This window comes from Ordospora pajunii, assembly GCF_021821965.1.
Source record: "Ordospora pajunii strain FI-F-10 chromosome Unknown Cg_04, whole genome shotgun sequence".
NCBI lineage: Eukaryota > Fungi > Microsporidia > Ordosporidae > Ordospora > Ordospora pajunii.
The window spans coordinates 63,873-90,292 of NW_026848121.1; the positions used below are offsets into that span (position 1 = coordinate 63,873).

At 45.3% G+C, this 26,420-nt stretch overlaps 20 protein-coding genes and 1 non-coding gene across 21 annotated transcripts; 6 read left to right on the forward strand and 15 right to left on the reverse strand.

Annotated features, from left to right (window-relative positions):
- Positions 1 to 80: 80 nt before the first annotated feature.
- On the reverse strand, positions 81 to 548 carry HK407_04g06930 (uncharacterized protein; the record flags this gene model as incomplete). The annotated part of the gene is made up of 1 exon (XM_060420680.1): positions 81 to 548. One exon carries the CDS (start codon positions 546 to 548, stop codon positions 81 to 83), a length of 468 nt encoding a protein of 155 aa, XP_060277045.1.
- A 176-nt stretch (positions 549 to 724) lies between these two features.
- On the reverse strand, positions 725 to 2,995 carry HK407_04g06940 (DNA topoisomerase; the record flags this gene model as incomplete). The annotated part of the gene is made up of 1 exon (XM_060420681.1): positions 725 to 2,995. One exon carries the CDS (start codon positions 2,993 to 2,995, stop codon positions 725 to 727), a length of 2,271 nt encoding a protein of 756 aa, XP_060277046.1.
- Positions 2,996 to 3,133: 138 nt separating this feature from the next.
- On the reverse strand, positions 3,134 to 3,823 carry HK407_04g06950 (glycosyl transferase; the record flags this gene model as incomplete). The annotated part of the gene is made up of 1 exon (XM_060420682.1): positions 3,134 to 3,823. The coding sequence occupies one exon, from the start codon at positions 3,821 to 3,823 to the stop codon at positions 3,134 to 3,136; it is 690 nt and encodes a 229-aa protein (XP_060277047.1).
- A 39-nt stretch (positions 3,824 to 3,862) lies between these two features.
- HK407_04g06960 (uncharacterized protein) lies at positions 3,863 to 4,408 on the reverse strand (the record flags this gene model as incomplete). Its single annotated transcript, XM_060420683.1, has 1 exon — positions 3,863 to 4,408. The coding sequence occupies one exon, from the start codon at positions 4,406 to 4,408 to the stop codon at positions 3,863 to 3,865; it is 546 nt and encodes a 181-aa protein (XP_060277048.1).
- Positions 4,409 to 4,474: 66 nt separating this feature from the next.
- On the reverse strand, positions 4,475 to 5,332 carry HK407_04g06970 (uncharacterized protein; the record flags this gene model as incomplete). The annotated part of the gene is made up of 1 exon (XM_060420684.1): positions 4,475 to 5,332. The coding sequence occupies one exon, from the start codon at positions 5,330 to 5,332 to the stop codon at positions 4,475 to 4,477; it is 858 nt and encodes a 285-aa protein (XP_060277049.1).
- Positions 5,333 to 5,694: 362 nt separating this feature from the next.
- On the reverse strand, positions 5,695 to 6,093 carry HK407_04g06980 (homeodomain-containing protein; the record flags this gene model as incomplete). Its single annotated transcript, XM_060420685.1, has 1 exon — positions 5,695 to 6,093. One exon carries the CDS (start codon positions 6,091 to 6,093, stop codon positions 5,695 to 5,697), a length of 399 nt encoding a protein of 132 aa, XP_060277050.1.
- Positions 6,094 to 6,255: 162 nt separating this feature from the next.
- Positions 6,256 to 7,710, reverse strand: HK407_04g06990 (TCP-1/cpn60 chaperonin; the record flags this gene model as incomplete). Its single annotated transcript, XM_060420686.1, has 1 exon — positions 6,256 to 7,710. The coding sequence occupies one exon, from the start codon at positions 7,708 to 7,710 to the stop codon at positions 6,256 to 6,258; it is 1,455 nt and encodes a 484-aa protein (XP_060277051.1).
- Positions 7,711 to 7,795: 85 nt separating this feature from the next.
- On the reverse strand, positions 7,796 to 8,053 carry HK407_04g07000 (ribosomal protein S27; the record flags this gene model as incomplete). Its single annotated transcript, XM_060420687.1, has 1 exon — positions 7,796 to 8,053. The coding sequence occupies one exon, from the start codon at positions 8,051 to 8,053 to the stop codon at positions 7,796 to 7,798; it is 258 nt and encodes an 85-aa protein (XP_060277052.1).
- Positions 8,054 to 8,160: 107 nt separating this feature from the next.
- HK407_04g07010 (uncharacterized protein) lies at positions 8,161 to 8,583 on the reverse strand (the record flags this gene model as incomplete). Its single annotated transcript, XM_060420688.1, has 1 exon — positions 8,161 to 8,583. The coding sequence occupies one exon, from the start codon at positions 8,581 to 8,583 to the stop codon at positions 8,161 to 8,163; it is 423 nt and encodes a 140-aa protein (XP_060277053.1).
- Positions 8,584 to 8,635: 52 nt separating this feature from the next.
- On the reverse strand, positions 8,636 to 8,809 carry HK407_04g07020 (ribosomal protein L29; the record flags this gene model as incomplete). Its single annotated transcript, XM_060420689.1, has 1 exon — positions 8,636 to 8,809. The coding sequence occupies one exon, from the start codon at positions 8,807 to 8,809 to the stop codon at positions 8,636 to 8,638; it is 174 nt and encodes a 57-aa protein (XP_060277054.1).
- Positions 8,810 to 8,940: 131 nt separating this feature from the next.
- HK407_04g07030 (myosin) lies at positions 8,941 to 13,995 on the reverse strand (the record flags this gene model as incomplete). The annotated part of the gene is made up of 1 exon (XM_060420690.1): positions 8,941 to 13,995. One exon carries the CDS (start codon positions 13,993 to 13,995, stop codon positions 8,941 to 8,943), a length of 5,055 nt encoding a protein of 1,684 aa, XP_060277055.1.
- A 64-nt stretch (positions 13,996 to 14,059) lies between these two features.
- Positions 14,060 to 14,830, forward strand: HK407_04g07040 (uncharacterized protein; the record flags this gene model as incomplete). The annotated part of the gene is made up of 1 exon (XM_060420691.1): positions 14,060 to 14,830. The coding sequence occupies one exon, from the start codon at positions 14,060 to 14,062 to the stop codon at positions 14,828 to 14,830; it is 771 nt and encodes a 256-aa protein (XP_060277056.1).
- A 94-nt stretch (positions 14,831 to 14,924) lies between these two features.
- Positions 14,925 to 16,325, reverse strand: HK407_04g07050 (SRP54-type protein; the record flags this gene model as incomplete). The annotated part of the gene is made up of 1 exon (XM_060420692.1): positions 14,925 to 16,325. One exon carries the CDS (start codon positions 16,323 to 16,325, stop codon positions 14,925 to 14,927), a length of 1,401 nt encoding a protein of 466 aa, XP_060277057.1.
- A 218-nt stretch (positions 16,326 to 16,543) lies between these two features.
- On the reverse strand, positions 16,544 to 16,906 carry HK407_04g07060 (putative homeodomain-containing protein; the record flags this gene model as incomplete). The annotated part of the gene is made up of 1 exon (XM_060420693.1): positions 16,544 to 16,906. One exon carries the CDS (start codon positions 16,904 to 16,906, stop codon positions 16,544 to 16,546), a length of 363 nt encoding a protein of 120 aa, XP_060277058.1.
- A 191-nt stretch (positions 16,907 to 17,097) lies between these two features.
- HK407_04g07070 (uncharacterized protein) lies at positions 17,098 to 17,430 on the forward strand (the record flags this gene model as incomplete). The annotated part of the gene is made up of 1 exon (XM_060420694.1): positions 17,098 to 17,430. One exon carries the CDS (start codon positions 17,098 to 17,100, stop codon positions 17,428 to 17,430), a length of 333 nt encoding a protein of 110 aa, XP_060277059.1.
- A 32-nt stretch (positions 17,431 to 17,462) lies between these two features.
- On the forward strand, positions 17,463 to 17,774 carry HK407_04g07080 (transcription initiation factor TFIID; the record flags this gene model as incomplete). Its single annotated transcript, XM_060420695.1, has 1 exon — positions 17,463 to 17,774. One exon carries the CDS (start codon positions 17,463 to 17,465, stop codon positions 17,772 to 17,774), a length of 312 nt encoding a protein of 103 aa, XP_060277060.1.
- Positions 17,775 to 17,983: 209 nt separating this feature from the next.
- Positions 17,984 to 18,502, forward strand: HK407_04g07090 (uncharacterized protein; the record flags this gene model as incomplete). The annotated part of the gene is made up of 1 exon (XM_060420696.1): positions 17,984 to 18,502. The coding sequence occupies one exon, from the start codon at positions 17,984 to 17,986 to the stop codon at positions 18,500 to 18,502; it is 519 nt and encodes a 172-aa protein (XP_060277061.1).
- A 135-nt stretch (positions 18,503 to 18,637) lies between these two features.
- On the reverse strand, positions 18,638 to 22,114 carry HK407_04g07100 (structural maintenance of chromosomes protein; the record flags this gene model as incomplete). The annotated part of the gene is made up of 1 exon (XM_060420697.1): positions 18,638 to 22,114. One exon carries the CDS (start codon positions 22,112 to 22,114, stop codon positions 18,638 to 18,640), a length of 3,477 nt encoding a protein of 1,158 aa, XP_060277062.1.
- Positions 22,115 to 22,311: 197 nt separating this feature from the next.
- Positions 22,312 to 23,184, reverse strand: HK407_04g07110 (uncharacterized protein; the record flags this gene model as incomplete). Its single annotated transcript, XM_060420698.1, has 1 exon — positions 22,312 to 23,184. The coding sequence occupies one exon, from the start codon at positions 23,182 to 23,184 to the stop codon at positions 22,312 to 22,314; it is 873 nt and encodes a 290-aa protein (XP_060277063.1).
- A 143-nt stretch (positions 23,185 to 23,327) lies between these two features.
- Positions 23,328 to 23,410, forward strand: HK407_04g07120. Its single transcript has one exon. It is a non-coding gene; the product is annotated as a tRNA-Leu (tRNA).
- Positions 23,411 to 23,484: 74 nt separating this feature from the next.
- HK407_04g07130 (RNA helicase) lies at positions 23,485 to 26,290 on the forward strand (the record flags this gene model as incomplete). The annotated part of the gene is made up of 2 exons (XM_060420699.1): positions 23,485 to 25,418; positions 25,477 to 26,290. The coding sequence occupies 2 exons, from the start codon at positions 23,485 to 23,487 to the stop codon at positions 26,288 to 26,290; spliced, it is 2,748 nt and encodes a 915-aa protein (XP_060277064.1).
- Positions 26,291 to 26,420: the final 130 nt, after the last annotated feature.

Sequence of the window (26,420 nt, forward strand, 5' to 3'; positions counted from 1 at the left end):
AAGGGCTTACTCTCCCATTCTCACATACTTATACAAAATACATTTAATACCATATTTGGTTGCTCTTCCCCTGTTCATCATCAAAAACTCTTTATAGTCTCAATAGATACATACACCAGAATCCCAACCGCCGCTGCCGCTGACACAGCAGAGAGAACCTTAAATATCCTCACATTGTTCTTGTTCTTCTGCAGCTCATTCTTAAACTCCGCATTCAGCCACATCCCAAATATCATCTTCTTCCCTTTATCACTGTACTTATCATCATTGTACTTCATAAGCTCGTCCATCGAAACTATCATCACTCCTTCTGGCGTTTTTGTAATGTATTTTTCTCCCTCGCTTACACTCTTCGCTTTCGTGTTCACACTACCACTACTTTCTGTCTTAAATTCAGACTTTACTGCATTCGGCCCTTCCGCACACATCCTTGCTCCGTCTGTAACCTCGCTTGCCTTTGATTCACTTTTCTTCACTTCGCCTCCGGCTTCAATTTCAACTTCCTTCGAAACATCTGCTGAGTGCTTATTACTCGTCTCCGTATTCATCTGCTTCTTATTCCCCGCATTCAATAATTTATACCTTAAAAGGGGCTTACACTACCTGGCTTCGCCAATAATGTCACGCAAGCTCTCAGAGTTGCATAAAGGAGAATTCCCTCCATTCACTTTGCAGTCAATCCATTGCTCCACTTCTAAACCGCACAGCATCCTCTCCACTATCATTACTCCTCCTCCCACTGGAAAAACTTGCACGGCTTGTAAACCTTCTTACACTTGTAAAACTTCCTCCCTTTATTGCTTTCTGTATTCGCAGTAAGTAACTGCGGCTCATATCCACAATAGCACTTTATCTCGCCCTTCACTTCCTGTCTCGCTCCATCCGCTTGATCATCCATCCACTCAAAAAAATAGCACATCTTCGGATACCTTCCACAGCTGTAAAACTTCCTCCCCGAATTGCTTCCCTGCTTCACCTCCAAAATCTTCCCTTCCACCCCACACTCACAAATCTTCTTTTTACTTTTACTCCCCTCACTCGCTCTCACTTCTCTTGCATCCTCATTGGCTCTCACTCCCCTTCCTTCGTCCGTCTTAAAACAATCATTCCTCACATTCTCTTTACCATTTATCTTGCCGATCCTTTCATCGGCACAGGTCACAAACATTCGTTCCTCTCCTTGTCTCTGCCCCTTCGTCTCCTTAGCCTCTTTCGTCGGTTTCATCTCACAATCAATCCCTTTCGTAACCACACTTGCAAACTCCGCAATGTTCCTCTTCAAAATCCCGTATATTCCCTTATACACTAAAATCTCATTCTCAACCACTGTCCTTCCCTCCATCCTTCCTGTCGATATCTCCTTCAGCTTCAGCTCAAGCTCCTTCCTCAGCTTAGGCTTACTTACTTCCAGTCCAAACATCTCATAAGCATCAATCAGCGCTGTTCCAAGACTCAATGGCCTTATTTCCTCACCAACCCTTCTAGCATATCCTCTTTCTTGAATCTTGTGTATATGCTCATGTATTGTTGCATCAGTTCCTATCCCGTTCTTGTCCATCAGGCTTATCAGCTCCGCCTCATTCAAATACTCAGGTGCACTCGTCTTTCCTTCTTCCACACTCATCTTTCCTTTCATCACTTCGCCTTCAGCAAACTCACTTACCTCCTTCTCATCCCATTTATCGTAGTAGTATACCTCCAGATAATTCTTCTCAACAATCTGCATCCCTTTCATCTCAAACACTTCGTCGCCAACTTTCATCTCGTAGCATGTCTCCAGGCCCTTTGCATCATCGCAGAGGCATCCCAAAAACCTTCTGCACACAAACTCATACACTTCCCTGTCCCTTCCATTCAGTCCCTCTCCATCCCTCAATGGATATATCGGTAGATGCGCCATGTCATTGTTCTTCCCACTTCGTGGATGCTTAAACCCATCCTTCAGTCTGCTTGCATACACCCCAACCTTCGGATCCTTGCATATCTTCAGAATAGCATGCATAAAGTCAAACTTCTTGTCAAAAACATCCGTCTCCGTCCTTGGATAGCTGATGTATCCCTTGTTGTACAATCCTTCAGCTATCTCCATAATCATGTGCCCGCTCATCTTGAAATAGCTCGAGCACTTGCGCTGCAGCTCGACAGTTCGCAACGGCAATGGCTTGTACTTGCTTCTTTCCACAACCTTCCTCGACATTATCCTTGCTTCATCTCCCTCCATTCGCCTAAAAAAATATACCACACAGTTCCTGTCGAAGACCGATCCTCGTGTCCACAAAAACACATTCTCACGCTCATCTTTCCTCACTGCATACTTCAGCGTCCAAAACGCCTCAGGAATAAACTCCTCCCTTTTCTTTGCTCGCTCAACCACAAACCCCAGTGTAGGTATCTGGCATGGCCCAAAACTCAAAATCTTCCTGTCCTTGAATTCACTCCCAATCGACAATGTCTGCAGCCTTGTAAATGCTGAGCCTATTCGCAGATCAAGCTCAATCCTCGAGTCAACTGCATCCGCCTCTGCTTCATTCACATCCTCCAGGTTGTCAAGCGCATTCTGTACGTCCTTTCGTGTAATCGCAGAAAACCTTGCCCTCCTCACCTTGATCCGCTTCACTCCACACACTACATCCCTTATCTGCCGTCCAATATTCTCGCCCTCCCGGTCACAATCTGTCCATATAATAACCATGTCTGCCCTCTGCGCCTCTCTCTCAATATTCTCCTTGATACGTACAAACTCAGGCTGCACATACTTCACCACCCTTTCTGTAAATAACTGCTCAGGATCAATCTCGTTCCATCGGCACTTGCTTTCAAAGTCACTCGAAAACAGATGCCCTAGCACACTTGTAAAAACCATCTCGTCTCCATTGTCAAAGTGTATGTTCGGGCAGTACTGATGAAGCCCCCTCCTGATGCTCAGCGAACTAGAAAGCACCAGTGAAATCGATTTTGCAACAGAAGGCTTTTCTGCAACATTCAATATCCTCATCCAGGGCTGTCAATCCCAGCAGTTACATCAAGCAGCCAAAAGCAAACACCACACTCCTGCATTTATCGCCAAATCATACACATACGCTCGTGCATAATCATTCAAATCGGCAAAATAACGGCCTGTAAACAAATTTAATCAAATGCTTGCAAACAAAACACCTACCGTCTTTGCATACATCAGAACTTCCATCACAGACAGCTTAGAAACTCCCCTGCATCGATCATAAAAAACGATCGGGCATTCGCTTACTTTAAACCCATGCCTCAGCGCTAGGCAGATCAGCTCCATCTGGAAGGAATATCCCAAACACCTCGACTTCTGCACCAAAAACTTCAAAACATCCGTCTTGTACAGCCGGAAACTCCCCGTAACATCAGAAATGTCAATACCCAAAAAAATCCTTGCCAAGTTGTTTGACCCTACACTCACTATCTTTCTGCTCATTGGCCATCCAGAAACACCTCCTCCACTATATCTGCTTCCTGCTACAATATCTGCACCGTCTTTCTGGATCTTGATCATTTCCTTGATGTACATCGGATCATGAGACATGTCTCCATCCATCACAACCGTAAACCCATGCTCGCAGTGCTCAAGCGCCGCTCTATACGCACTTCCCAAGCCAAGCTTCTTTTCCCTCTCCACCAAATGCACATTATCAAGCTTCATCCTCCTTACAACATCACAGGTTCCGTCAGGGCTCCCATCGTCAACAACCACTATCTTAAACTCCTCTCCAATCTCACGCATAACATCAGATGTCATAAGCAGTAGCGTTCCAATATTATCCTTCTCATTGTATGTTGGTATTATCACATTGTACATGGATTGCAATGCTTCAAATTTAATATACCTCGTCATCAACTAAAATGGCCTTGGCACATACAGGCAATAGCAATACAATGGAATCACAACTAATACACACAAACACCAATATCTTCTTCCACGCACCCTAACACATCGTCTTTCATACTCCTCCCATGCTTTCAGAACACTTTTTGCCATCTTCTTTCCACTAAACCCTCCTCTAGACGTGATCATTCGTGTCTTGTCCCTCAAAGACGACAGAAACTCCTCATCCCTCATCAAAAACGACTCTCCTCTCACATCAGCGCCACTGCTTCTCACTCCGTCGTCGCCAACTCCAATTCTCTCCAAGCTACAGCTTTCGTCCTGGCATGAAATATCATTCAAGCTGAACGACTCCTTCAAAAAGTCGGTCCTCCATCCCCTTATCATCCCTAATAGCTCTGTAACCCCATACTCCTTGCTCTTGTAATCTTTGATCTCGCTTCTCTCTATCATCTTGCTTCCAACCGCCTCGTCAAGAACCATTCCAACATCCTCTCTCGGTATCGGCCCATCTCCATACCTCTCAAACAGCCGCCTTTCAAAGCTACTGCTCTTCATCCAGGGATCCCATCTCCTAACATTTTCTGTTGCTCCTGTATGCCTTCTGCTCTGCCTACACATTGCCTATCCTATCATCCTGGGCTTTTTTCTCATCATATACATCTCCTTCGTGTGCGAATGCTCACATCCTATCAGCTTAAGCATGCCCACCACCTTGTTCTTCCCAAATCCAAACTTCGGCAGCATGTCATAGTGCACACAAAACCCATCGATCTGGAACAGCAAAATGTAACAAAGAACCGCAAGCCGGTCCCTGCACAGAGGCGTCAGCTTCATCTCCTCAATATCGTTCTTGATTACCTCAGAAAAACTCCAATACTCAGAATCGCTCAGGCAATCCCTTGTTATATACTTCTTCTCCAACACCTTCATAATACAGTCCGCCAGCAAAAAATGCTTCTTCATCCCCACATCTTGCTTAAAAGCCTCAAGATCTGCATGAAGCTCCACAGACCCAAGATTTATCTTCGAAAACTCATCAAGCACCGTTGCTGGAAACATTCGTTCAAGCACAAAATACTCCTCCACGCCCTTTGCATCCTCGTTTATTGGTGGTAGAATCTGCGTCTTCGCATGAATCTTCGATCTCACAAGCACGCCGCTGTTTCCGTCAATGCTCTTTCTCTTCACATAATCCATCATCCTCTTGTTTCCAAACGACATATACAACTCATCAATCCCCGTCTCCCTGCTAACAACCCCGCTTTCATACACCGTCTCAACAGCAATCATCCTTGCTCGCACCGCATTCTCCATGCAAATCTTGCCATCACTTGCCTCAACAACCCAGAAATTGCATGGCACACTCCCCTCTATCCCCCGAAACCCCACTCCGTCCACTCTCCCGTCCAAAAACACTCGTCCATTCACATTCTGGACTTCAAACTCAACATCCTTACAGAAATTCGCAAAAACCAGCATCCAAGGGTCCTCGCAAATCATTCTTCTTGCGTCCTCTCCATCCTAGCACACTCGCAACACATTACAAAACAAACACTAAATAAAAATGTTGGCACCATGCAGTCATCTGCACAGCATGCCATTACTATTGCTTCTAATAGCACCTTGCACTATAAAGAAAAGGCGACTCAGAAAGCAGGGCTGTTCATAATCACAATATTTTGCATTGGTATAGCCATCACTCCATCCTCAGCACTTGCACACTAACATCCACACGCCTCAGCATATCAACCATATAAAACCCTCCTCATAAAAAATTGCCAACTAATCAAAAATTATCAAATCATTTACTGATAAGCTCAAATCGCTGTGAGTTTCTCAAATTAATAATACTCAAAAAAATACTTCTCCTCGACAGAAAAATCAACCGGATACATCGTCTGGCATTCTTCACCCTCATCACTCCTCATCGCCTTCGTATCTTCTGCATCCTCCGCTTTTACTTCTCCTGTCACAGTCTTCTCCTTCGCTCGTCTATTCTGAAACCAAATCTGCACATTCTTCAGCGGAATACACAGAACCGTTGCCAGCTCGGCCTTGACCGTGTTGCTCGGGTGGCTGCCATTCTTGAAGCTGTGCTCCAGAATATTCGCTTGGTATGCATTCAACCTGAGCCTTGATCGCTTCCCATTCTCAAGCTTATTCATGTGTTTCAATATCTCATCTGTCGAGTCAATAAACTTCACCGTCTTCTTCTCTTCCTTCCCTGCCTTCAAACGCATTCTCCAATCACGGCCCATAAATCATTCCGTTTTATATATCATATTGCTCAATCGTTCGCACAATCAGATCTTCGCAATCTTTTCATATATCTTTGCTCTCCTGCTAATTCATAGCCACAACTGTAAACACTAAACAACATCAACTCATCCATTTAATCATCATTAGTGGTCCTCATCCCAGCTCTGATTCTCTCGTGCATTGATACTCATCGCCTCAGGCTTTCCAATCAAATAATCGCTCGTCTCAAAAAACATCGCAACAAACTCTACCGCATACTTCAATGCCTTCACCTTCGCATTGTACACATCATATATCTCCTCATCATACTGCTTGTACCGCCCAAGAGCATTTCCAACACACTTATACACAAACCCTCGTGACCCACTTTCATTACCGCTCCTCTCCATCATCTTCTTCGACATCCTTCTTTCAAACCTTCCTGCTCCCTCAACAAGCCATATCTTTCCGTCATTAACATTCTTGCTCAGAACAACCAACGCCTTCTGCACAATCCTCTCATGCTCATCAAGCATCGCCTTTACAGAACTCTTCAGCACCAACGTATACTTCTTTTTGCTCTTCGACACAAACTTCGTGTACTTCTCCTTCCCCTCGCTAAACACCACCACCTCATCAATCTCCCCCATCAAATCCTCCGCTTGCGTGCACAGACTCGACGAAATATGCCCTCCCATTACTTCCCGTATCCTTCGTAGATCATGCTTGCTGCTCACCTTAAAAACTAGCTTTCCGCTCTTATTCAGAAAATCAAGATATATCCTGTCCACCTTCCCACTGCACACAATCACATCCGCACTCAACGACTCAACCATCTTGAGGGTCCTTGCATCCTCATCCTTGCTAAACGCCAGCAACTCCTCAGCCGTTCTCAGAAGAACCGTCCCCTTCAGCTCAGTCCTGCTAATCTCCACCCCACAATTGTATATCGACGTCCTTCCGTTCTTCACACTATTCACCTCCCCTTCCGGCGCCCTGTTAAACACCATCCCCTCGACAACATAGCTATCCTCCATGCTTCCACAACCAACCTTACACACTCTTATATCCTCACTCTCAAACCCCCTCGTGCATCTAACCCCCTCACTCACTATCCTCTCAAGCAGCTCATCCTTCACTACCCCCCTCAGCACCTTCCTTATACTTTCCAAATCTTCAAAGTCAATCCTGTGCTCAATCTTCAAGTCTCCCGCAATCCCATCAATTTCCTTATGCATCTCTCTAAGCATCCCACTCAACAGCGCCGGCTTCATTCCCTTGTCAACCCCCACAAGCATCTCAGACAATAGATCAGACACAAGTAGCACAAACAGCTTTGCTCCGTCGCCAACCACATCCATCTTCTTCACATACTCCTGCAACAGCTTCACAAACGGATGGTTCGCCTTGACACTGTCATATATCACACTCGCCTGAGACGTTACAATAACCTGTCCATAGCTATTCTCCACAAGCTTCACATGCCACGACTTTCCGTACAGATTCTTCATCAGCTCGCATCCCATCTTTATTCTTGAGCCAACCACATAGTGCTTCGCCTTCTCATCATGCTGGGAACTCGATATCAGCCCTCCAAGGTGTGTCTGTCCAAAATCCATTCAGGGCTCAAATTTTTTCGTCTTTCATTCGCCTTGCCTTCCTCCACACTCATCACATCCAAACCACTCAGAAACCAATAACCATTTAATCATCATTTCTCGTAACCTTCTTAAACTCGCATCCGGCAGACACCGTTGCAAACCCTCCTGCGGACGTCAGGATAATGTCATTGCACTTGCCACACGATATGTTCATCTGAGAATGCGAGTAGCAGTATGTCGTGTTTCTGCATCCTCCACACCTCACAAGCATAAAAAACCCATTCCCCTCTCTGTAGAGACGATCCTTCTTGTGCGTATACATCACTTGCTCCTTCTCAGGAAACCTCAGATCAGACGCCATTTCTTGGGGTCCCAGCAATTTTTTCTTCTCATCAAAATCTGCTGCAATATACAATACTTCAAATAACTTAATATCCTCACATCACTCTCTTACTTCTTGCTTATCAATCACTCGTCATCCGGGAATATCACCTCCTCCTCACACTGTGCTTCAATATACGGCAGATAGCTTGTCTTGTCATGCATCTCCTTCTTCTCAGCACTTCCTTCATCCACTTCCACAAGCCTTTTGCATCTTCCCATACTATCCCTAGTCACATAATAATACTTCACGACCTTCTTGCTTTTGTTCACATACTGCACATTCATTTCAGTAAGCACCTCTACTACCTCATTACTGTAGTATCGCAACCATCTCATCTCCTCCTCATCCATTGTCTCTTTATGTATTACATACACCCCGTTATCCGCCAGAATCTCTGTGATCATCTGCTCCACCCCTCCATTCAGCTCTTTCATCGCCATCTTTCCAAACAGCTCCTGCAACACAAACTCTCCAGGAACCCTAAACACATCAATCACTAACACCATCCTTAGGGCATCAACTCATACAAACAACTCATAGAAAACCATTTATTCTCTCTCACTTCTTAAAAGCAGCGGAATTCCACAACCTTGCTGCCTCCTCCATCCTCTCCACTGTACTCGGGTGGAGCCCTTCAAACTCACAGAAACGCGGCATCCTTGCCTTCTTTATTCCGTTCCTGTGATCCTTCCTGTTCTGGTTATGGTTCGTGTGATTCTTCTTCTTAGACATATCCGTACGAGGGATCAAAATTTTCTTCATTACATTACATTTCAATCCACTATTCAAAGGCACAAAACATGCATTGCATTCCCACTGGCTCACAAACACCTTGCTTACACTTACACTTACATTTCTTCCAGTCATCCCCTGGCCTTCTTCGATACACACTTCAGTGACCTGAGCAGCTTCGCCATCTCCCTTTCCTCATCAAGCTCCTTGCTAAGACGGCTTATCGTTAGCATCTGCACTCCCTGCCTCTTCTTCATCTCTAGTGACTGCATCCTGCTCGCTTCAACCTCGCCTCTCAACCTTTCAACCTCTTCTCGCAACCTTTTATTCACAACCATCTGCGCTTGCCTTTCCTCACACATCTTCTGCATCTCCTGCTCCGCATCAATCCTTTTACGCTCCTGCACACGATACTTCTCTTTGTCATTCACATAAACAACACTCCCACTCATTCCTCCTGCATATCCCATAAGCACTTCTTCCTTAAATCGCGTGCATCGCTTCAATGCATTTATCTCGGACTCATAAATACCAATCAGTCCCACATTTCGCATCTCATTCTCCTTATAAACACACACCTCTGCTTCCAGCCTTTCAATCCTCAACGCATCCATCGCATGCTTTTCAACTAGACCCTGCTGCCTCTCTTCCATCTCCTCATATCTCTTCCAAAGCTTCAAATGCTTCTCTTCTAAGCATTCCATCTTCACTCGCTCCTCATCAATCACATCCTTCACTCTCGCCATCATCTCCTTAGCATACCTTTCCTCAAGCACACTCACACACTTCCTTCCCTCCTCATTCCATCGCTTCATCTCCTCGGCCATCTTTCTTCTTTCCTCATCTGCATTCTCCATAGCCTTCACTTCATCCTCTACTTTGCTCACCAACCCTTCAAACAGCAAATTCCACTCATCAAACTTCTCATTATATCTCTTAACTTCCTCTTCCTTCTCCCATATGCTCTCCTCCATCATCCTGCACTTTTCTTTCTGCATCGCCACTTCATTCATTGCTGCATCACACATCCTACTCTTCTCTTCAATCCTTGCCTCATGCTCTTGCATCTGCTTCTTCATCTCTGCATTCTTCTCCTCAATTGCTGCCGCTTCCATCTTCATCTTCTCTTTCTCCATCTCATTCTCAGCAGCCTCTCTCTCCATCCTCCTAACCTCTTCCTTATATCCATTCAAAACATTCACATACTGTACATTAAACCAATCAACTATCACACTCAACTCGCTACTCAACTCATCAATCTCCTTCCTTGCTTGCTTAACACTCCTGCACAAAGACAAATCCTTCTCCTGCTCCTTCATCATCTCTTCTCTCCCTCGCTTCTCTATCTCAATCATCTCCTTCAGCATCTCCACTTCACTGCTCAGCAACACATTCTTGCTCTCTTGCTCAGACACCTGATACTCAACATCCTTCCTCTTCTTCCTCTCCTCCTCAAGCATAGCATACATCTTTTCGGCTCCAGACACACTCTCCTCGCTCACATCATTCATTGCCTTCATCTCCATCAAATCCATACTCAGCTTCTGATTCTCCCTCTCAAGCCTTTGTATCTCCATCTGCAACCCCTTTCTCACACTGTTGAATCCTGCCTCACGATCAAATATCTCATCCAGCTTCGATTGCTGCAACATCCTTATCTCCTCACACACTTCTTCCTTCTCCGCCACAAGCTGCTTGCTCATCATCTCCTCTCCTTTCAGCCTCTCACTCATCTCCTTCATACTCTTCTTAAGCCCTTTGATCTTCTCCAGCAACGACTCTTGCGTTGCATCCTTAAACACCTTCTCCCTCTGCAGCTGCTCCGCCGCCTCTTCATGCAGCTTCTTTTCCTCCTGATACACCCTCTCAAGCTTATCTCCCCTACTCCTCTCATACTCAAGCTCTTCCACAGCCTTCTTCCTCATGCTCTTCATCTCCTCAACCCTCTTCATCTCCTTCCGCAGCTCTTCCTCCAATCGCTCATTCTCTAGCTGCACATCCTCAACCTCGTCCTTAAGCTTCCTTTGCATCATCTCATACTCCTTCCTCATACTCATCAGCTCATCCCTCCATCTCAATCCATTCGCACATCCAACTCGAAGCTCTCCATTCTCCTCCTCAATCGCTTTCTTCTCCCTCCTTGCTTCTTCTTCTCCCATTGACGCCATTCGCTGCTCTCTTCGTACCTGCTCAATCTCTTCCTCTTTCTCTTTCATCATCCTGCCTAACCTCAAAATCTCTTCTGCCTCCTCATTCAGCATCCTCTCCACCCTTGCATCATTCTCACTCGATTTGCTGATCAACTCCTCTCGCATCTCCATCATTCTCCTCTCCTGCTCACTTATCACTTCCATCTGCCTTACTACTTCGCTCTTATACTTCCGTATCTCCTCTTTGTCTTCGTTACTCTTCCTATACAGCTTTTCATACTCATTCTTGCATTCTTGCACTCTCCTCTTGTTCTCCTCTGCTTCCTGTCTCGCCTTCAAACCAATCTCCTTGAGCTCCGCTTCTTCATTCTCTAGCTCTTCAATCCTTCCTCTCAACGCCATCAATAGCTCTTCTTTCTCCGCAGAATATCTCTTCTCCTCCTCAACACTCTTCTCCATCTCCTCCCTTCGCAGTATCTCCCGCCTCAAACTCTCCTCTATCTTCTCCCCCCTTGCCTTCTCTATCTCCAGCTGCCTCACACACTCCTGTACCTCCGCTTCCTTCCCCCTTATCTCGTCATCCTTCTTCTTCACATCAAGCAACGGCTTGATCTTCTGATACAGCCGCCACCAGCTCCACCGCTGAATATCACAGCATACACGTGCATTCCTCTGTATCACCTCTACTGCACGCATCCTTCTCTGCGTCATGTTGTACCTCCTGTGCACAAGCCTCTTCCTTATCAACGCTTGCATTTCTCTCACCACCTCACTAACCTTGCTCTCCTTCATATCCTCAATATCTGCAAGAACCCCTTGCCTGAAAAAAACCTTGCTTATCCCAAGCCTATACTGGTTACTTCCCAACCCCACGCCATCAAGAACTCGCCGGCACCCATTCCTGAAATACTCCATGCACATCCCTCCATCAAAATACTCATTGCCATCCGCTCCCTCCATCAGTATCCTGTACCTGCCCACAAACTCTTCATATCGCATCCGCGACGGAAACCCTTGCCTACTAATCCTTATGCCCTCAAGAACCCCGTTGCATCTCAGCTGGTCAAGCACAAGTGCATTGCTCAGATACTCTCCGCTCTTCTCAAGATTCGGAATAATACACCTTACAAAATGAGGATTCGTCCCCTGAAGCTGTTGAATCAACGATCCAAGCTGCTCCTTGTGCTTCTGCGAAACAGTTCGGAAAAATCCTTTCTTCAGCTGCGTCTCGTTCAGGCTCAGCTTAGACACCATTCCGTCCTCAGACGTTTGTATCAGCGATGTCAATGCCTCAGAGTGCGGATCCTTGTTCTTCGACAGCCACTCCTCAACACTATACTCAACATTGCCTGCATAATGGTTCAGCAAAAACACATCCCTGATCTTGTCAACCTCAAACTTGTTGTTCCGAACACTCCCTGACAGCTTCCCAAGAAAGGTCTTCTCCGTTGCCATCGGCATCACACACTCTTCGTCCAGATAACTCAGAATTCCAATCGGATTACTCTTCTCAATCAAATCAATCGTCGGCTGCAGATCAAGCCCAAAGTCAATAAAGTCCCACTCAATATCCTCTTGCCTATACACCTCCTGCTCAAGAATAAACATGTGATGGTTGAAAAACTGCTGCAACTTCTCATTAGTGTAGTTGATGCAGAACTGCTCAAACGAGTTCTTTTCAAATATCTCAAACCCTGCTATATCAAGCACGCCAATAAAGCTTCCTTTGTGTCTTGAACTAAGAGACAGGTTGATCCTCTCAACAACCCCATCAAACATCTTGTCATACAGGATCCTTGCAAGCCCATCCACTATCTTCACCGCCTGCTCCTTGTTCCTTTCATGCATCACATACTCATTGCCCGCCTTAATCATCGGATGGATCAATCTCTTGATAAACTCAACAAGTGAAATGCTCAGCAGCCTGCATGCCTTCTCTGCAACCTCAAGATTCACAATCTCCGCAACCCCATTCTTCTCTCCAAACTCAATGTTTCCAAGGTGAAGAATCGCAGACACAATCCGGAAGTATCCCATCTGCTCGTCCCTGTCGATTCTCAGAACACTCATTGCTTCCACAAGCCTCTTGAATTCCTCCCCATCATCAACATCCGGAATCGTGTATCTCGATCCCTTCAGGTACCTGTAGTCTCCCACTTCTCCATCAAGAAACAGCTGCTTCCTCATTGCCTCGTCGCTTGCAAGCAGTTGATAGAAAATATGGTAGTTCCTTTCGTTTCCGTTCTGCCCCGTCACCCGAGACTTCTCAAGAAGATACTTTTCAATATGTGCTCCGCATATGTTTCCCCCATTGAACTTGATCTTGATGAACTTTCCAAACCTGCTTGAGTTGTTGTTCTTCACCGTCTGTGCATTTCCAAACGCCTCAAGAATCGGATTCGCATCTATTATCTGCCTATCAACACCCACGTCCATCCCCCTGTATCCTGCAACCATTGCAAGAAACTCAACAACCCTCTTGGTATTCTCTGTCTTTCCTGCCCCAGACTCTCCAGTAATCAGAATCGACTGGTTCTCTCCGTTCGACACCATCAGCCTGTATGCCTCGTTTGCTATTGCAAATATGTGTGGCTCAAGCTCGTACTTCTTGCTCAGTGTGTACTTCTTGACATCCCTCTCTCCATAGATCCTCAGATCCCTGTACGGATTTATCGCAAGCAGAAAAAGCCCCGAGTATGTGTATATCCTTCCGTTCTGGTACCTGCGCTTGAGATTATGCAATACTCCAGGCTCGTTTAAATAGCTCAGCTCTGCAAGGTCCTCAACCATGTCAAATTTCGGCGGATTCATCCGAAACACATCCTTGCTCCTACAATCAACCACCACCCCTCCACAATCCACCTTCACATAACCCTCGGACTCTTTCACAATGTATCCTCCAGCATACGAATCCTTTTCGCTAGGAACCCAAACCCATCTTCTCTCGCTAAATTTCTTCTGTACATCATCATCAATGCGAATCCTTCTTGCTGCCAAAACATCATCGTCATCGTCTTTGTTTATTAGTCCCTGCATTTATGGATCCCTTCGCAGAGATACAGAAATACTATCATATTTAAATTTTCCTTGGCATCCCTGCATGCTTATTGATTCAGGAAGCACGCCAGATTCATTCGGCATCGGGTGCAGTAGTGATGCAAGCGATATTGTGTGCTGTACACCAAAGATTTGTACTGTAAGCCATGCCACTGACGAAGAAGCCAATATGTGCAATGATAGTGATGATTGCATCACCAGCAGGCACAGCATGTCTAATCATGCAGAGCCAGGCGCCCGGCATAAGGATGAATACACGTGTGCACACATCAGGCCAAGAGCATACACACCAAAGAGGTTGTGGACAAAACGAGATGTAGAGTATTCTTTGGACAGCATGTATTGCGATAGGATCCTCAACAGGTTTGTTGCGAATATAAACACATTGAAGGAAAAAGGTACATACGACAGAAGCATAAATGAAGATGCATTCTACTACAACTACAGGGCCGTTGCTGCAGATCTAGAGACGCTAACAACCTCAAGCGAGCTCATGGACAAGATAGAGTGTAAGCGGTTAAGGACAATGTCACTTCAGCTGATCGAATATTCAATGAAGTTCAACAGGAATATCGAGAAGCTCATTGACATGGCAATGTCTATTGATGCACAGGATCCCATCAAGGACATGATAAAAACAAGCATTGCGAAAAAGAAGGGAATACTTGGGCTGATAAGAGTCATCAGAAACCACATCTCAGAGATTGTACTCATGGGTGGTGTCTGCAGGAAGCACATCGATGAATCAAATGCAATCGCATTCAGAGGAATAGATGGAATCGCCAGGCAGCCCGAAGAAAACAAAAACACATAGCCAGTGTACATTCGCCAGGAAGTCCACTCCTAGATATCAATTATAGTAAAATTTCAACCTTGCATATCTTTTAATTGAAAAACACATCGCACATTCAGAACATGGATCCTATTTGGTCAAAGAAGTCTTTTGGAAACACATCCTTTGCATGATCCTTCATCCTCATCTTCTGAGACAGATTCATTGCCGACGGATTGCCAAGCATGCTTTCCATCCCAGGCATCGAACTGAACTTCTGCATGATTCCACTGACCTTCTTGAACTGTGAAAGTATTTCAGAAACTCCCTCTACCGATGTCCCGCTTCCTTTTGCAACTCTCAGAATCCTATTGGGCTGCTTTTCAAACAACTCGCCCGTGGAGTCCAACTCAGACCGGCTGAATGAATCAAACACATATATCAACTTCTTAAATGCACCCTCATCAGGCAGGGAAAGCCCAGAAAATCCAGGAATCATCTCCAGCAGCTTCGACACTGGCCCCAGGCTCAGTATCTTCTGGAACTGCTCGTAGAAGTCTCCAATCGTAAAACTCCCCTGCTTCAGCTTCTTCACAACCTCCTTCTCATCTATCCCAAGGCTCTCCATCTTCTCAACAAGCCCTTCGACATCGCCCATTCCAAGCATCTTTGATACAAACCTCTTTGCATTGAACACTTCAATGTCCTCCATGCCCTCGCCAGTCCCAACAAACTCAATCGGGCACTTTGTTGCTGCAACAGAGCTTATTGCTCCACCTGCCTTTGCTGTCCCGTCAATCTTCGTCAGAATAATCGACCCAACATCAACAGCCCTCTTGAATCCAAGCGCTTGATCCTCTGCAGATTGCCCTATCCCTGCATCCATCACAAACACAATATTGTCCGGGCAAATCCCTGCAACTATCTCCTTCATCTCTGCAAACAGCTCGCTCTCCTGTGTGTGCCTACCGCTCGTGTCCACAAGAATCACTTCAAACTTGTCCTTTCGGAATCTCTCAACCCCGGCACATGCAACCTTCACGGGATCCGCTTCCGAGCTTCCAAAAAACGGGACCTTGATCTTCAGTGCATTCTGCTTTACCTGATCAAATGCTCCTGCTCGGAACGTGTCTGCACACACAATCCCCACCTTATATCCCTTCTTCCTGTAGAAGTTTGCATACTTGCACACACTTGTTGTCTTTCCAGATCCCTGCAAGCCAACAAACATCACTACATTCCCCTTGCCTTTCCTGATCTCATATCCCTTGCTTTTCGGATCAAGAAGATCAATCAGCTTGTCATACACTGCATTCTGCACCGCCTTCCCCTTGTTCATTCCCGGAGCAATTGAATCCGCCCTCAGCTTCTGGTTCAGCTCGGCCCGTAGATCGCTCACATACTTTGGCTTCACATTCGAGAGTATCAGCGAGTTCGATATCTCCTTTATTGCTGCCTCAACCTGCTGGTCCGTTGCTTGCGAATTCACAAGATTCGACAACGCCGCTGTTATTGACTTTCCAAGATCGGTAATCATCTAAGTATTGCCAGGGTAGTGCATTGCAACATTTATCGAGGTCAGCGTCACACAATGCTAGCGCTGAATTTTCATGCCAATAATTTTATTTTGTTTTTGTTTGTTCAGCACATCAAATGCTTTCTGTGGTGCTATTGAGCAACGCCATTCCGTAATATCAATATGCTCGCGTAATGTTCATTTTGCTTGCTTCCCATGCAAGTGCACGACTACAACGCTCAATATCTGTAGTACTTGTTTAAGTCCTCGCAGATCTGCTGGTTTGCTGTCTCGATTTCGCTCCAAGCTGGCGCCGGGCGATCAATGCTCAGCAAGCCCTCTTCATATAACGACCTTTCCTTTGCACGTCTGTTCTGGAACCAGATGTTGATGTTTTTCATTGGAATCCTTGTCCTCATAAACATGTTGTACTTCTCAGCTCTGCCAGGATACGGATTCATTCGAAAGCTTTGCTCAAGCGTCAGGCTTTGCCATTCAGAAAGCAGCATTCTATTCCTCTTTGGCTTTTCCTTCGCATCGTAGATTTTCGCAATGTCCTTCTTCGAGTCTATAATCTTGTACTCCACTACCTTCCTGTTCATTCTCAGTGTGCATCATCGTGCATTAAAATGTGGTTTGGTCCTATCAGACACATCGTGCATTCCTTTTACACCCTGTGCGCCTTGCAGGCACTGCCTATTTGCATTCGATTGAGCGCTCCTTTCCCTAGCCATGCACAGGGGCATGCCGAGATGATCCCAGGGAAATAAGGAGCATTGCTAGTAGAGCCAATATGCTCAAATCTATGGTGTGCGCTGCCCTGATGATCAATCTTCCAGGGGATCAAACAGACATTCTGCTGCACAACGGAAGTCCATTTGTGCAGATAGGTCTTCCAGAAATAGGATGCAAAGCAACAGCCAGGATCGTCCGAGTGTCGTTCACACAGGTTGTACTGCGTATATTCGAAGTTGATGGGAAAAGATGTAGTTTGGAGTACCGTGCAGTGTTCAGGCCGGCTGAGTTCGACCCTGAAGAGTACCTGTGCAACAGATTCGCTGTTGGTAGTGTTGTAAGCTGTGTTGTTATTTCGTATGGCGACTGCGGTGTGTTTGTGAGCATGTAAATGTAAGCCCGTATTTTGCTGGTATCCCTAGGATGAAGGAGGGAAGGAGAATAAACTTCATGAAGGACATCAAGGTGATGATGTATGGGTATGGAGATGTAAGTGCACCAAGATACGACACTACTGAGGCTTTGCATGGGTATGTGCTGGACTATTTGAGCATTTTGCTGACAAACACTCATAACATGGCACAAGTAAAGGGAAAGACAAAGACAGAGGACTTGCTTTATCATCTCAAAAGAGATAGGAAGAAGTACACCAGGGTCCGGCACCTGCTGATAACAAACGAAGAGATCAAGCTTGCGAAGAAAGCATTTGAGCCGAAGGATTATGAGAAGGACTGAGCAGGCAGAATAATTAAAGATGATTTCTTGACGATGCCAGATGCATGTGTGCTTTGCGAATAATCCAGTCCATGAGTATAATGCTATAGCATGGCCATGTGTATTGGCTGGTTAGTGCTGATGCCTGATGCAGAAATTGTTTGTGTGCTGTGCATTTGAGTATATTGTGTATTTGCACACACAAATACAGCATTACACAAACCCTTTGAATGTTTCTGCAGGCTGCTATAATTATTTCGTCGATCATTGTTCTGTATTCTCTTATTAAGAAGTATAAGCGAGCAGAAAAGTTGGCATATGAGGCACACAATGCAGAGCTTGAGAAATACTTTGGAATGAAGGCTGAAGGGAGCCAGCAGCAAGCACTTTTGAAGCAATTGACAAAGGCTGGGGCAACCTTCTTGGAGAGGGTAACAAAGCTTGAGAAGGACATGGAAGTGCTTGGAGAGCTTTATGAAAATAGGATGATAAGCGAGGCATACTGGGAGCAAATGAACAAGGAAAAGAAGAACTACGAGCTGGAAAAGATGTGCATTGAGTCGGAGGCAAGCATTCTCAAGCATGGATATGGAGATGAGATATTCAAGGAGACAGGCAAGGCCAGCCCATCAGTAAGCACAAACAAAAAAGGCAAGCATGGTATGGAGGATGTGCTTTACCTGAAGAAAAGAGAATTTCTTGAAGCAGAGCTGCTGAAGAGGCTTGAAAGCAGGGCCGATGTAGTGTAGAAAATCGAGATCAGTGTTTGAGTAGCGGCCACATCTTAGTATTAAACTCAATTCAACATTTTATGTTGCAATCAGCCAAGAATAAGGTCATTTGCATTGAGCAGATGCATGTACAGCCGAGGCATTTCAATTGTTTTAATATTCACTATTCAGCCTGTATGTGAGGATTCTGCTTGAATGGGCATACGGATCCTTGTATATTCCGATAAGACTGTCGCTGTGCTGGAATATTGTTGGCCGCAAAGTAATCACAATAAACTGTGTGTTGCATGAAAGCATAAACGATATGATTCTTGCGACGTTTTCTTTATCCAATGCAGAGTCTATCTCGTCAAACACATAGAAAGGTGCAGGCCTATATGAATGAAATGAAAACAGCAAGGACAGCGTTGCCATGGTTCTTTCTCCCCCTGACAGCAACCTCATTTCTCTGAATCGCTTGCTTGGTGGCATCAAGTGGAATCCAACACCTCCCTTATGGGGCTCTGCTTGGTTCTCAAGAACCAAATATGCATTTCCCTCCGATGTGTCAGTTGTGGTAAGTGCCTTGTATATCCTTGACACCTCCTTGTTCACTTTCTCAAAGCAATCAAGAAACATGGTAGCTCGCTTCTTCCTGACATCGTTGAATTCGCTCTTTGCCTTGATTGCTGCGTCTTTGAGCCTTTCGTATTCACTGTTGATCCTCATGTACCTGGAACGATCATTATCATTATCGGTGCTTTCCATCCTTTTCAGCGGCGCATGCCTTTCCATCTTCATATTGATCTGCTCAAACTCTCTTTCCAACTGCTCTGCATCTCCAGACACTCCAGAAAAGTCGATCTTCTCCATCGACATCTCGCCGCCAATATAAGGAATCGCAATCTCCTCCATTGCAGAAAACATCATTGTGTTCTTAACCTCCTCTTCAAGACGCTCTTTCGCAGACATGCAGTTCACTGCTTCCTTATCAAGCTCGTTCCGCTTGCATACTAGCTTTCGGAAATCGTCGTTCATGTCTTTCGATTCATTGCGAATCATATCTATTTCCTTAGCCTTGGCGCTCTCCTCGCTCTCAAGATCAATAAGCTTTCTACTCATCACCTCCATGTCAATTGCATCTCCCTCGATACTTCTGCCCAGCCATTCTCTTTCCTCCTTCATCAACTCAACTTCTTCTGCAATGCCTTTCATCTCTTGCTCCACCAACGCAATCCTACCTCTAATCCTAAGCTTCAATCCTTCGCACTCAATAAGCCTTCGCGTAAACACATCATTCGACTTGGCCTCCTTGTACTCCTTGTAACTCCCAAAGTACGTATTGGGAAACACACCCTCAAAAACCTTGGATTCTATCTCGCCAAGCTTATCCTCCAGCATCAGCTTGTTTTGCTCCAGAGCACGGATGTCTTTGCTCAGCTTATCTAAGTCTTCCGCAATAGCCTTCTCCTGCCTATCTATCTCCACAAGTTTCTTTTTCCATTCGTCAATCTCCGCATCTATTCTCTTCAGCTCATCAATCGCCATGCACTTGCTTTCATTACATACCGATATTCTTTCTCTGCACATCTCAACATGCGAAAACTCGCCTTTCATGTCATGAATCTTCTTCAGCTCGCAAAGCACCTCTGCTCTACTCCTCATCAGCTTATCAAGCTCGTCCTCATCAAATCGGTTTTTCTGGCATCTTCCTCCTGTCATCAGGCATCCTCCTCCGTGAATATACACCCCATCTAAGCTGCACACACTCATCCTCAGCCCCCTTTCATAGCATATGCGCCTTGACACTTCCAGGCCATCAGATATCAGCTTATCGCTCAGCAAATACATCACAACCTTCTTGTACTTTGGATCATATGCCACCGTATCCCTTGCCATGCGCACTCCCTCAATCGCCCTGATCTCCTTTAAAGCATCGCCAGTGCCTTTTCCATCACAGTACATGCTTTGCAGTGGAAGAAACGTCATTTTGCATAATCTCTTGTCTCGCACAAAGTTAATGCACGAAACTGCTGTGGCCTCGCTGTCAACCACAACAGACAAGTCATGGCTTCCAAAAAGCATCGATAGTGCTACTTCATACCTGTCCTGCGTAGGGCGTATAAGATCAACCACACATCCATATACTCCTGGAAACATCGTTTTAAGCGTACCCACTGTTGCCTTGATTACAGACCGTTTACTGTCAATTCTTTTCCTTCCCCTAATCCTAAGGATCTCGCCCAACAGCTCTGTAAGTCTTGCATTCTGCTCTTTCTCTTCGCCAACAAGCTTGTCATACTTTGTCTCATGAATAGCAATCTTCTCCCTAAGCCTCTGCTCCGACTCATCCAGACTGCTTATCTTCAATATCACATTCGATCTTGCATTCGCTCTTTCATTTAGGCTCTCCCGGTACTCTTCACTCTTCTCCCTCAGCATACTCAACCTCGCTGTGCATTCCCCTTCCAGAACCTTCTTTGGATACTTCTCCAAATCAAGCGAATCCAACATCTTTATATCACTTCCACACATGCTTTGCATTGTCTTTTCGCTTTCATCTAATCCTTCAATCAGCCCTGCATACTCCAGTGCCTGCATTCTCTCACACTCCATCATCTCCAATCTTTCACTCTCCCTGCAAACCTCTTCAAGCTCCTTGCTTCGCTTTCCAAGCTCCTTCGTCTTCTCTGCCATGATCTCTTGCTTGACTTTCATTCTATGCTCAATATCGATTACTTGCGTTCTTCTACTCTCCTCATCATGCTCATTCTTACACGCAATCGCTCTTTTCTCTTTAATCTGCTCTCGCTGCTTAGAAACTCGCGCACTAGCCTCAAAATACTCCCTACGTGCCTCATTAATCCTGGCTCTATACACCACAATCTCCCTCTCCTTGCAGTCAATACGCCCCTGCACATCCCTGGTCTCCTCATCAATGCCTTGCTTCCTTATGCATACTTCATTAATCTCATTCACCCTACGATACAACCCGTGAATAACCATCTCCCTCTGCAGGCTTGCCTTTCTCGCAATCATCCTTCTAAACTCCTCTTCTTGCTCTTTAACCTCCTGCGCTTCTTTCATCCTTATGCACAGATCCTTTCTTTCCTCAAAAAGCATCGCACAATCATTCAACGCCTTGCTTTGTATTCTCGCCTTCTCGTCATATGCATCTTTGTACTCACTGCTACCACTCATTTCTTCAAACAATCTCGTAATCTCCATCGGTGCCATCCTCCCAACCTTTCCAACATCCCCCTGAAATACCATAAAGTTCCGTGCATCCATCATCACATTCATCTGCTGCAATGCTTCTTGGAATTCGTCATATCCAACACCATTGCTATCAACAGCATAGCTACTCCTTCCGCCTGCATCCACACGCCTACACAATGCCCTTGCTCCGCTTTTCGTTGCAATATGCAGTGTCACGCTTGCATATCCGCTTCCATCATTGATCACGCCACACACACTACTTGTTCGCAAGCGCCATGCCCCAACACCAAGACAGAACGTGATCGCATCCATCACATTGCTTTTTCCAGATCCATTTGGCCCGATCACACACGTCAGCCTATCAAAAGGCCCTATCAGGTGCTTTCCACGATATGACTTGAAGTTCTCCACCTCAATTTTCTCCAATCCCATGCTGTCTGTATACACATTTTTTTTAACTGCTTTTCCAATTACTCTATGCACATATTATTTCTAGATATACATACTTGCATAGCCACACATCAACAAGCATAATGCATAAAACATAAAACATAAAACATAAAACATAAAACAGCACAACACATCAAACAATAAGTACTTTAAATAATAGCTGTAGCCATTCGCCACCGTCAGAAAACACATAGAAGTTTCAAAATGCATCCTACGGCAAGGACACATAAACCTATAACAATCTGTGTGATCATCATCAATGCACTCGGCTCTTCGTTCGCCTTACATACAACCTCACAGTCGAGCTGGTTGATGAAGAAAAGCGAATCCATGATCTTGTACCTTATCACCGAAGCTTCAACAAACACCCGCAGCATACGACTATTTTGGCACAGAACCTCGTCGCCAATTGCACTCTTCAAGTGGAGGTTGACCAGATCGGCGTTCATTTGCGAGCTCATCGAGCAGATCCTCTTGATAACTATGGATGTGCTCAGTATTTCATTCGTGTTGATTGTGGTGCACATCTGTCTCAGCAGCTCACTCGATTCCACGCTATTGCACTTAAATGCAGGAAGAAGATCAAGTATGTCCTTGAAGCAGACCCTAGGTTCCTTTCCGTTCGAGTACAGCCCTGGATTCCTGATTTCAAACGGAATCTTCAGCTCGTCCATATCTTCGAAGTATTGCTTGAAATACACACCTATCTCATTTTGAAACCTGCTGTACTCTGCTTTGCGCTCTTCGCCTATAAATGTGCTTGCTTTGGAGGCCAAGCTGCACAGCGTCTCTTCAAGCATCTCAACAGTATACTTTGCCTCCATCTCCGTATCCAAAACCTGAGTAGTAGTCGGATAGAATGATTGAAAGTCATTTCTGTCTGTTGCATCTTCACCAAATTCATTCGGGAAAAGAAAAAACATCCTTGATCTGCTCCTAGTGTTCGTCACAGAAATAAGCGTGTCCAGCAGAAACTTGACAAGCATTACTGCTGAGCATTCGTATTTGCCAATGGATTCGTGTGCCAGTGTCATTTGTTCTGCAGATAGCATATTGCAAGGGTTTGCATTTCACAAAGAGCTTGGGCAAGCGTTTAGTACCTGGCCGTGAATGCATGCCTTGAGCAATGTATCATGTATCGTGTGCCGTGTGTTTGTAGATGGATATGGGTTCGTGTGTGTAGTTCTAAGTGTGTGGGACTTTGGCCGAGCGGTCTAAGGCGTTCGACTCAAGATCGAATACAATTATTGTGCAGGGGTTCGAATCCCCTAGGTCCCATCTCTTTTGCACACTTTTGCACTGACTCCACACATGCGCAGCAATCCATTTCCGTTTGTTTGTACACCCTACAAATGAACGATGCTACATGCGAGGAACCGTACAGGCATACCTTTGTAGATGCGCCTCAGAAGTCAAGCAAAAGAACAGAAACCGTCGATATATTCGATAGAGGCGGCACTCGTCACGAGGCAGTTGTTCCGTTTGGACATGCATACACCCCGTTGCCAACGGTGTTTCAGAAGCCGTCTTCAAAAACATATCTCTTTGAGCTTGACGACTTCCAGAAGATATCTGTGTGCAGCCTGGAAAGAGACGAAAGCGTTCTTGTAAGTGCACACACAAGCTCCGGAAAGACCGTTGTTGCTGAGTATGCAATTGCAATGTCGCTCAAGAGCAAGCAGCGTGTTGTATACACATCACCAATCAAGGCACTGTCAAACCAGAAGTACAGAGAGCTTCTTTCTGAGTTCCATGACGTGGGCCTTATGACCGGAGACGTCACAATCAACCCGACTGCATCCTGCCTTGTGATGACAACGGAGATTCTCCGCAACATGCTGTACAGGGGAGGCGAGGTTGTTAGGGAGATCCACTGGATAATCTTCGACGAGATCCATTACATGCGTGACAAGGAGCGTGGCGTGGTGTGGGAGGAGACAATCATATTGCTTCCAAAGCACATCAGGATGGTCTTTCTCAGCGCCACCATTCCAAATGCATTGGAGTTTGCAGAGTGGATAAGCTTCATCCAGAGCCAGGTGGTTCATGTTGTGTACACAGAAAAGCGTGTGACTCCGTTGGTGCATTATTTCAAGTCTGATAAGCTGTACAAGATAAAAGACACGAAGTTCCATAGATCAAACTTTCTTGCAGCAATGCGCTCAACAAGAAAACGAAATATCGGATACAGAGACGTCAACAATGCAGTCAAGGATGCATCGCTTCCCGTGGTTGTTTTTTCATTCAGAAGAAAGGATTGCGAGCGCTTTGCCACACAACTCGATGGAGACTATCTGTCAGACGAGGAGGCAAAGATGGTCAGGATGATCTTTACAAATGCAATTGTGTCACTGCGCAAGGAGGACAGGGAGATCCCGATTATTCAGAACATCCTGCCTCTTCTTGCAAGGGGCATTGGAATCCACCATTCAGGGCTTCTTCCAATCATCAAGGAGGTTGTTGAGATACTCTTCCAGGAGGGCCTTCTGAAGGTTTTGTTTGCAACAGAGACATTTTCGATTGGACTGAACATGCCTGCAAAGTCTGTTGTGTTTACAGCATTGAAGAAGTATGATGGCGAGCGAACCAGGCTGATAAATCCTGGAGAATACATTCAGATGAGCGGCAGAGCAGGAAGGCGAGGGCTCGACACCATGGGCATTGTGATTTGCATCATGTCGGAGCCCATCACGCAGAGAGAGGTTGACAAGCTGCTTTCGCCATCATCGGAGAACCTTATGAGTGCGTTCAGGCTGACATATAACATGATTTTGAATCTGATGAGGGTTGAGGACCTTAATCCGTTGTATTTGATCAGCAGAAGCTTTTTCCATTTCCAGGCATACAAAAAGTCTTTGGAAAAGGAGGCACAGGTCTTTGAGATGTACGAGCAGCTGGAGCAGATCGAGCCGAATGATGTTGCCAGGATGTACATTGAAAGGGAAATGGTGAGAGTTGAGCGAAACAGAAAACTACAGCCAAGGATTGAAGAATACCTGAAGAAGGGAAGAGTGGTTGATCTGTTTATCCCCAGAAATGGGCCATCATTGATTATCCGCAATGCAATTGTATCAAAGGTTAAGGAATGTGTGTGGTGCATTGTCAACACGGACAATGGTGTGTATATGTGCAGCTATCCGTTGCATTATGTGGATTGTGTGTACAACAGCAGAGTGAAAGTTGACTTGAAGGTGTTTTCGAGGAAGTTTCAGAAGATTGTGGTTGAGGACGATTTGAACAAGAGCATAGCAGACATCGAGGCAAAGATTGCTGAAAAGTGCCCGGAGTGGATTGGAGTTTCTCAATGGAAGCTGTGTGGAAGAGGCCGATTTGAAGGGCAATAGTAATAATAGAACAATACCTGGGATATCTGAATGCTCAAGACCGTCTGTGTGCAAAGAAGAGTGTTCATGCAATGAAAGCGTATTTGAACAGGGCACTGGAGACCAGATATGCACAACACTCGAAGTGGGATCTGTAGCCGAGTGCAAACGATACTTTGTAAACGAAGTGTCAAAAAGAAAATACCTTAGCAAAGTGTCTGAGCTAAATGAGCTGTATGAAGTTTACCACATGAAAGAATGCATGAAAATGATTGAGGTTTTGAAGAAGCTTGAATATTGCGATGACACAACAGTGCTGATCAAAGGAAAGATGGCATGCGAGATTTCTTCTGGAGATGAGCTTGTGCTTACAGAGATGATCCTGAACGGTGATTTTGCAGGGCTTCCTGCTGAGCACTTTGTTCCACTGCTATCTTGTATTGTGTTTGAGGAGTGGGATTCGGATAACTTCGTGCTCAGCGATGAAAACAAGCAGTACTACAAGCTTTTGAGCGACTCGGTCGAAAAGGTATGCAAGGTGCTGAAGTCCTGTTCGATAGATGCTGATCCTGCAATGTATCTAAAGAGGTTTTCTTACGAGCTGATGGATGTTGTGAGGATGTGGGTGTGTGGACACACATTTACAAGCATATGCAACAGCACAAGCATCTTTGAGGGAAGCATAATCCGAACATTCCGAAGACTGGAAGAGCTGTTTAGGCAGCTTGGTTGTGCTGCAAGAGTAATAGGAAACACAGAGCTAGAAAGTATGTTTGAGCTGGGAATCACCAAGATTAAAAGAGACATAATCTTTGCAAACTCACTCTACATATAAGAAACTTATAAGGAGATGATCAATAAAACAAATACTTCAATAAACCAAGTGCTTTTATTTAAATGTGTTTTTAGAAGACATGCATGCATGCTTCCTATCTTTTCACTATGATTCAAAACCATTCAGTTGG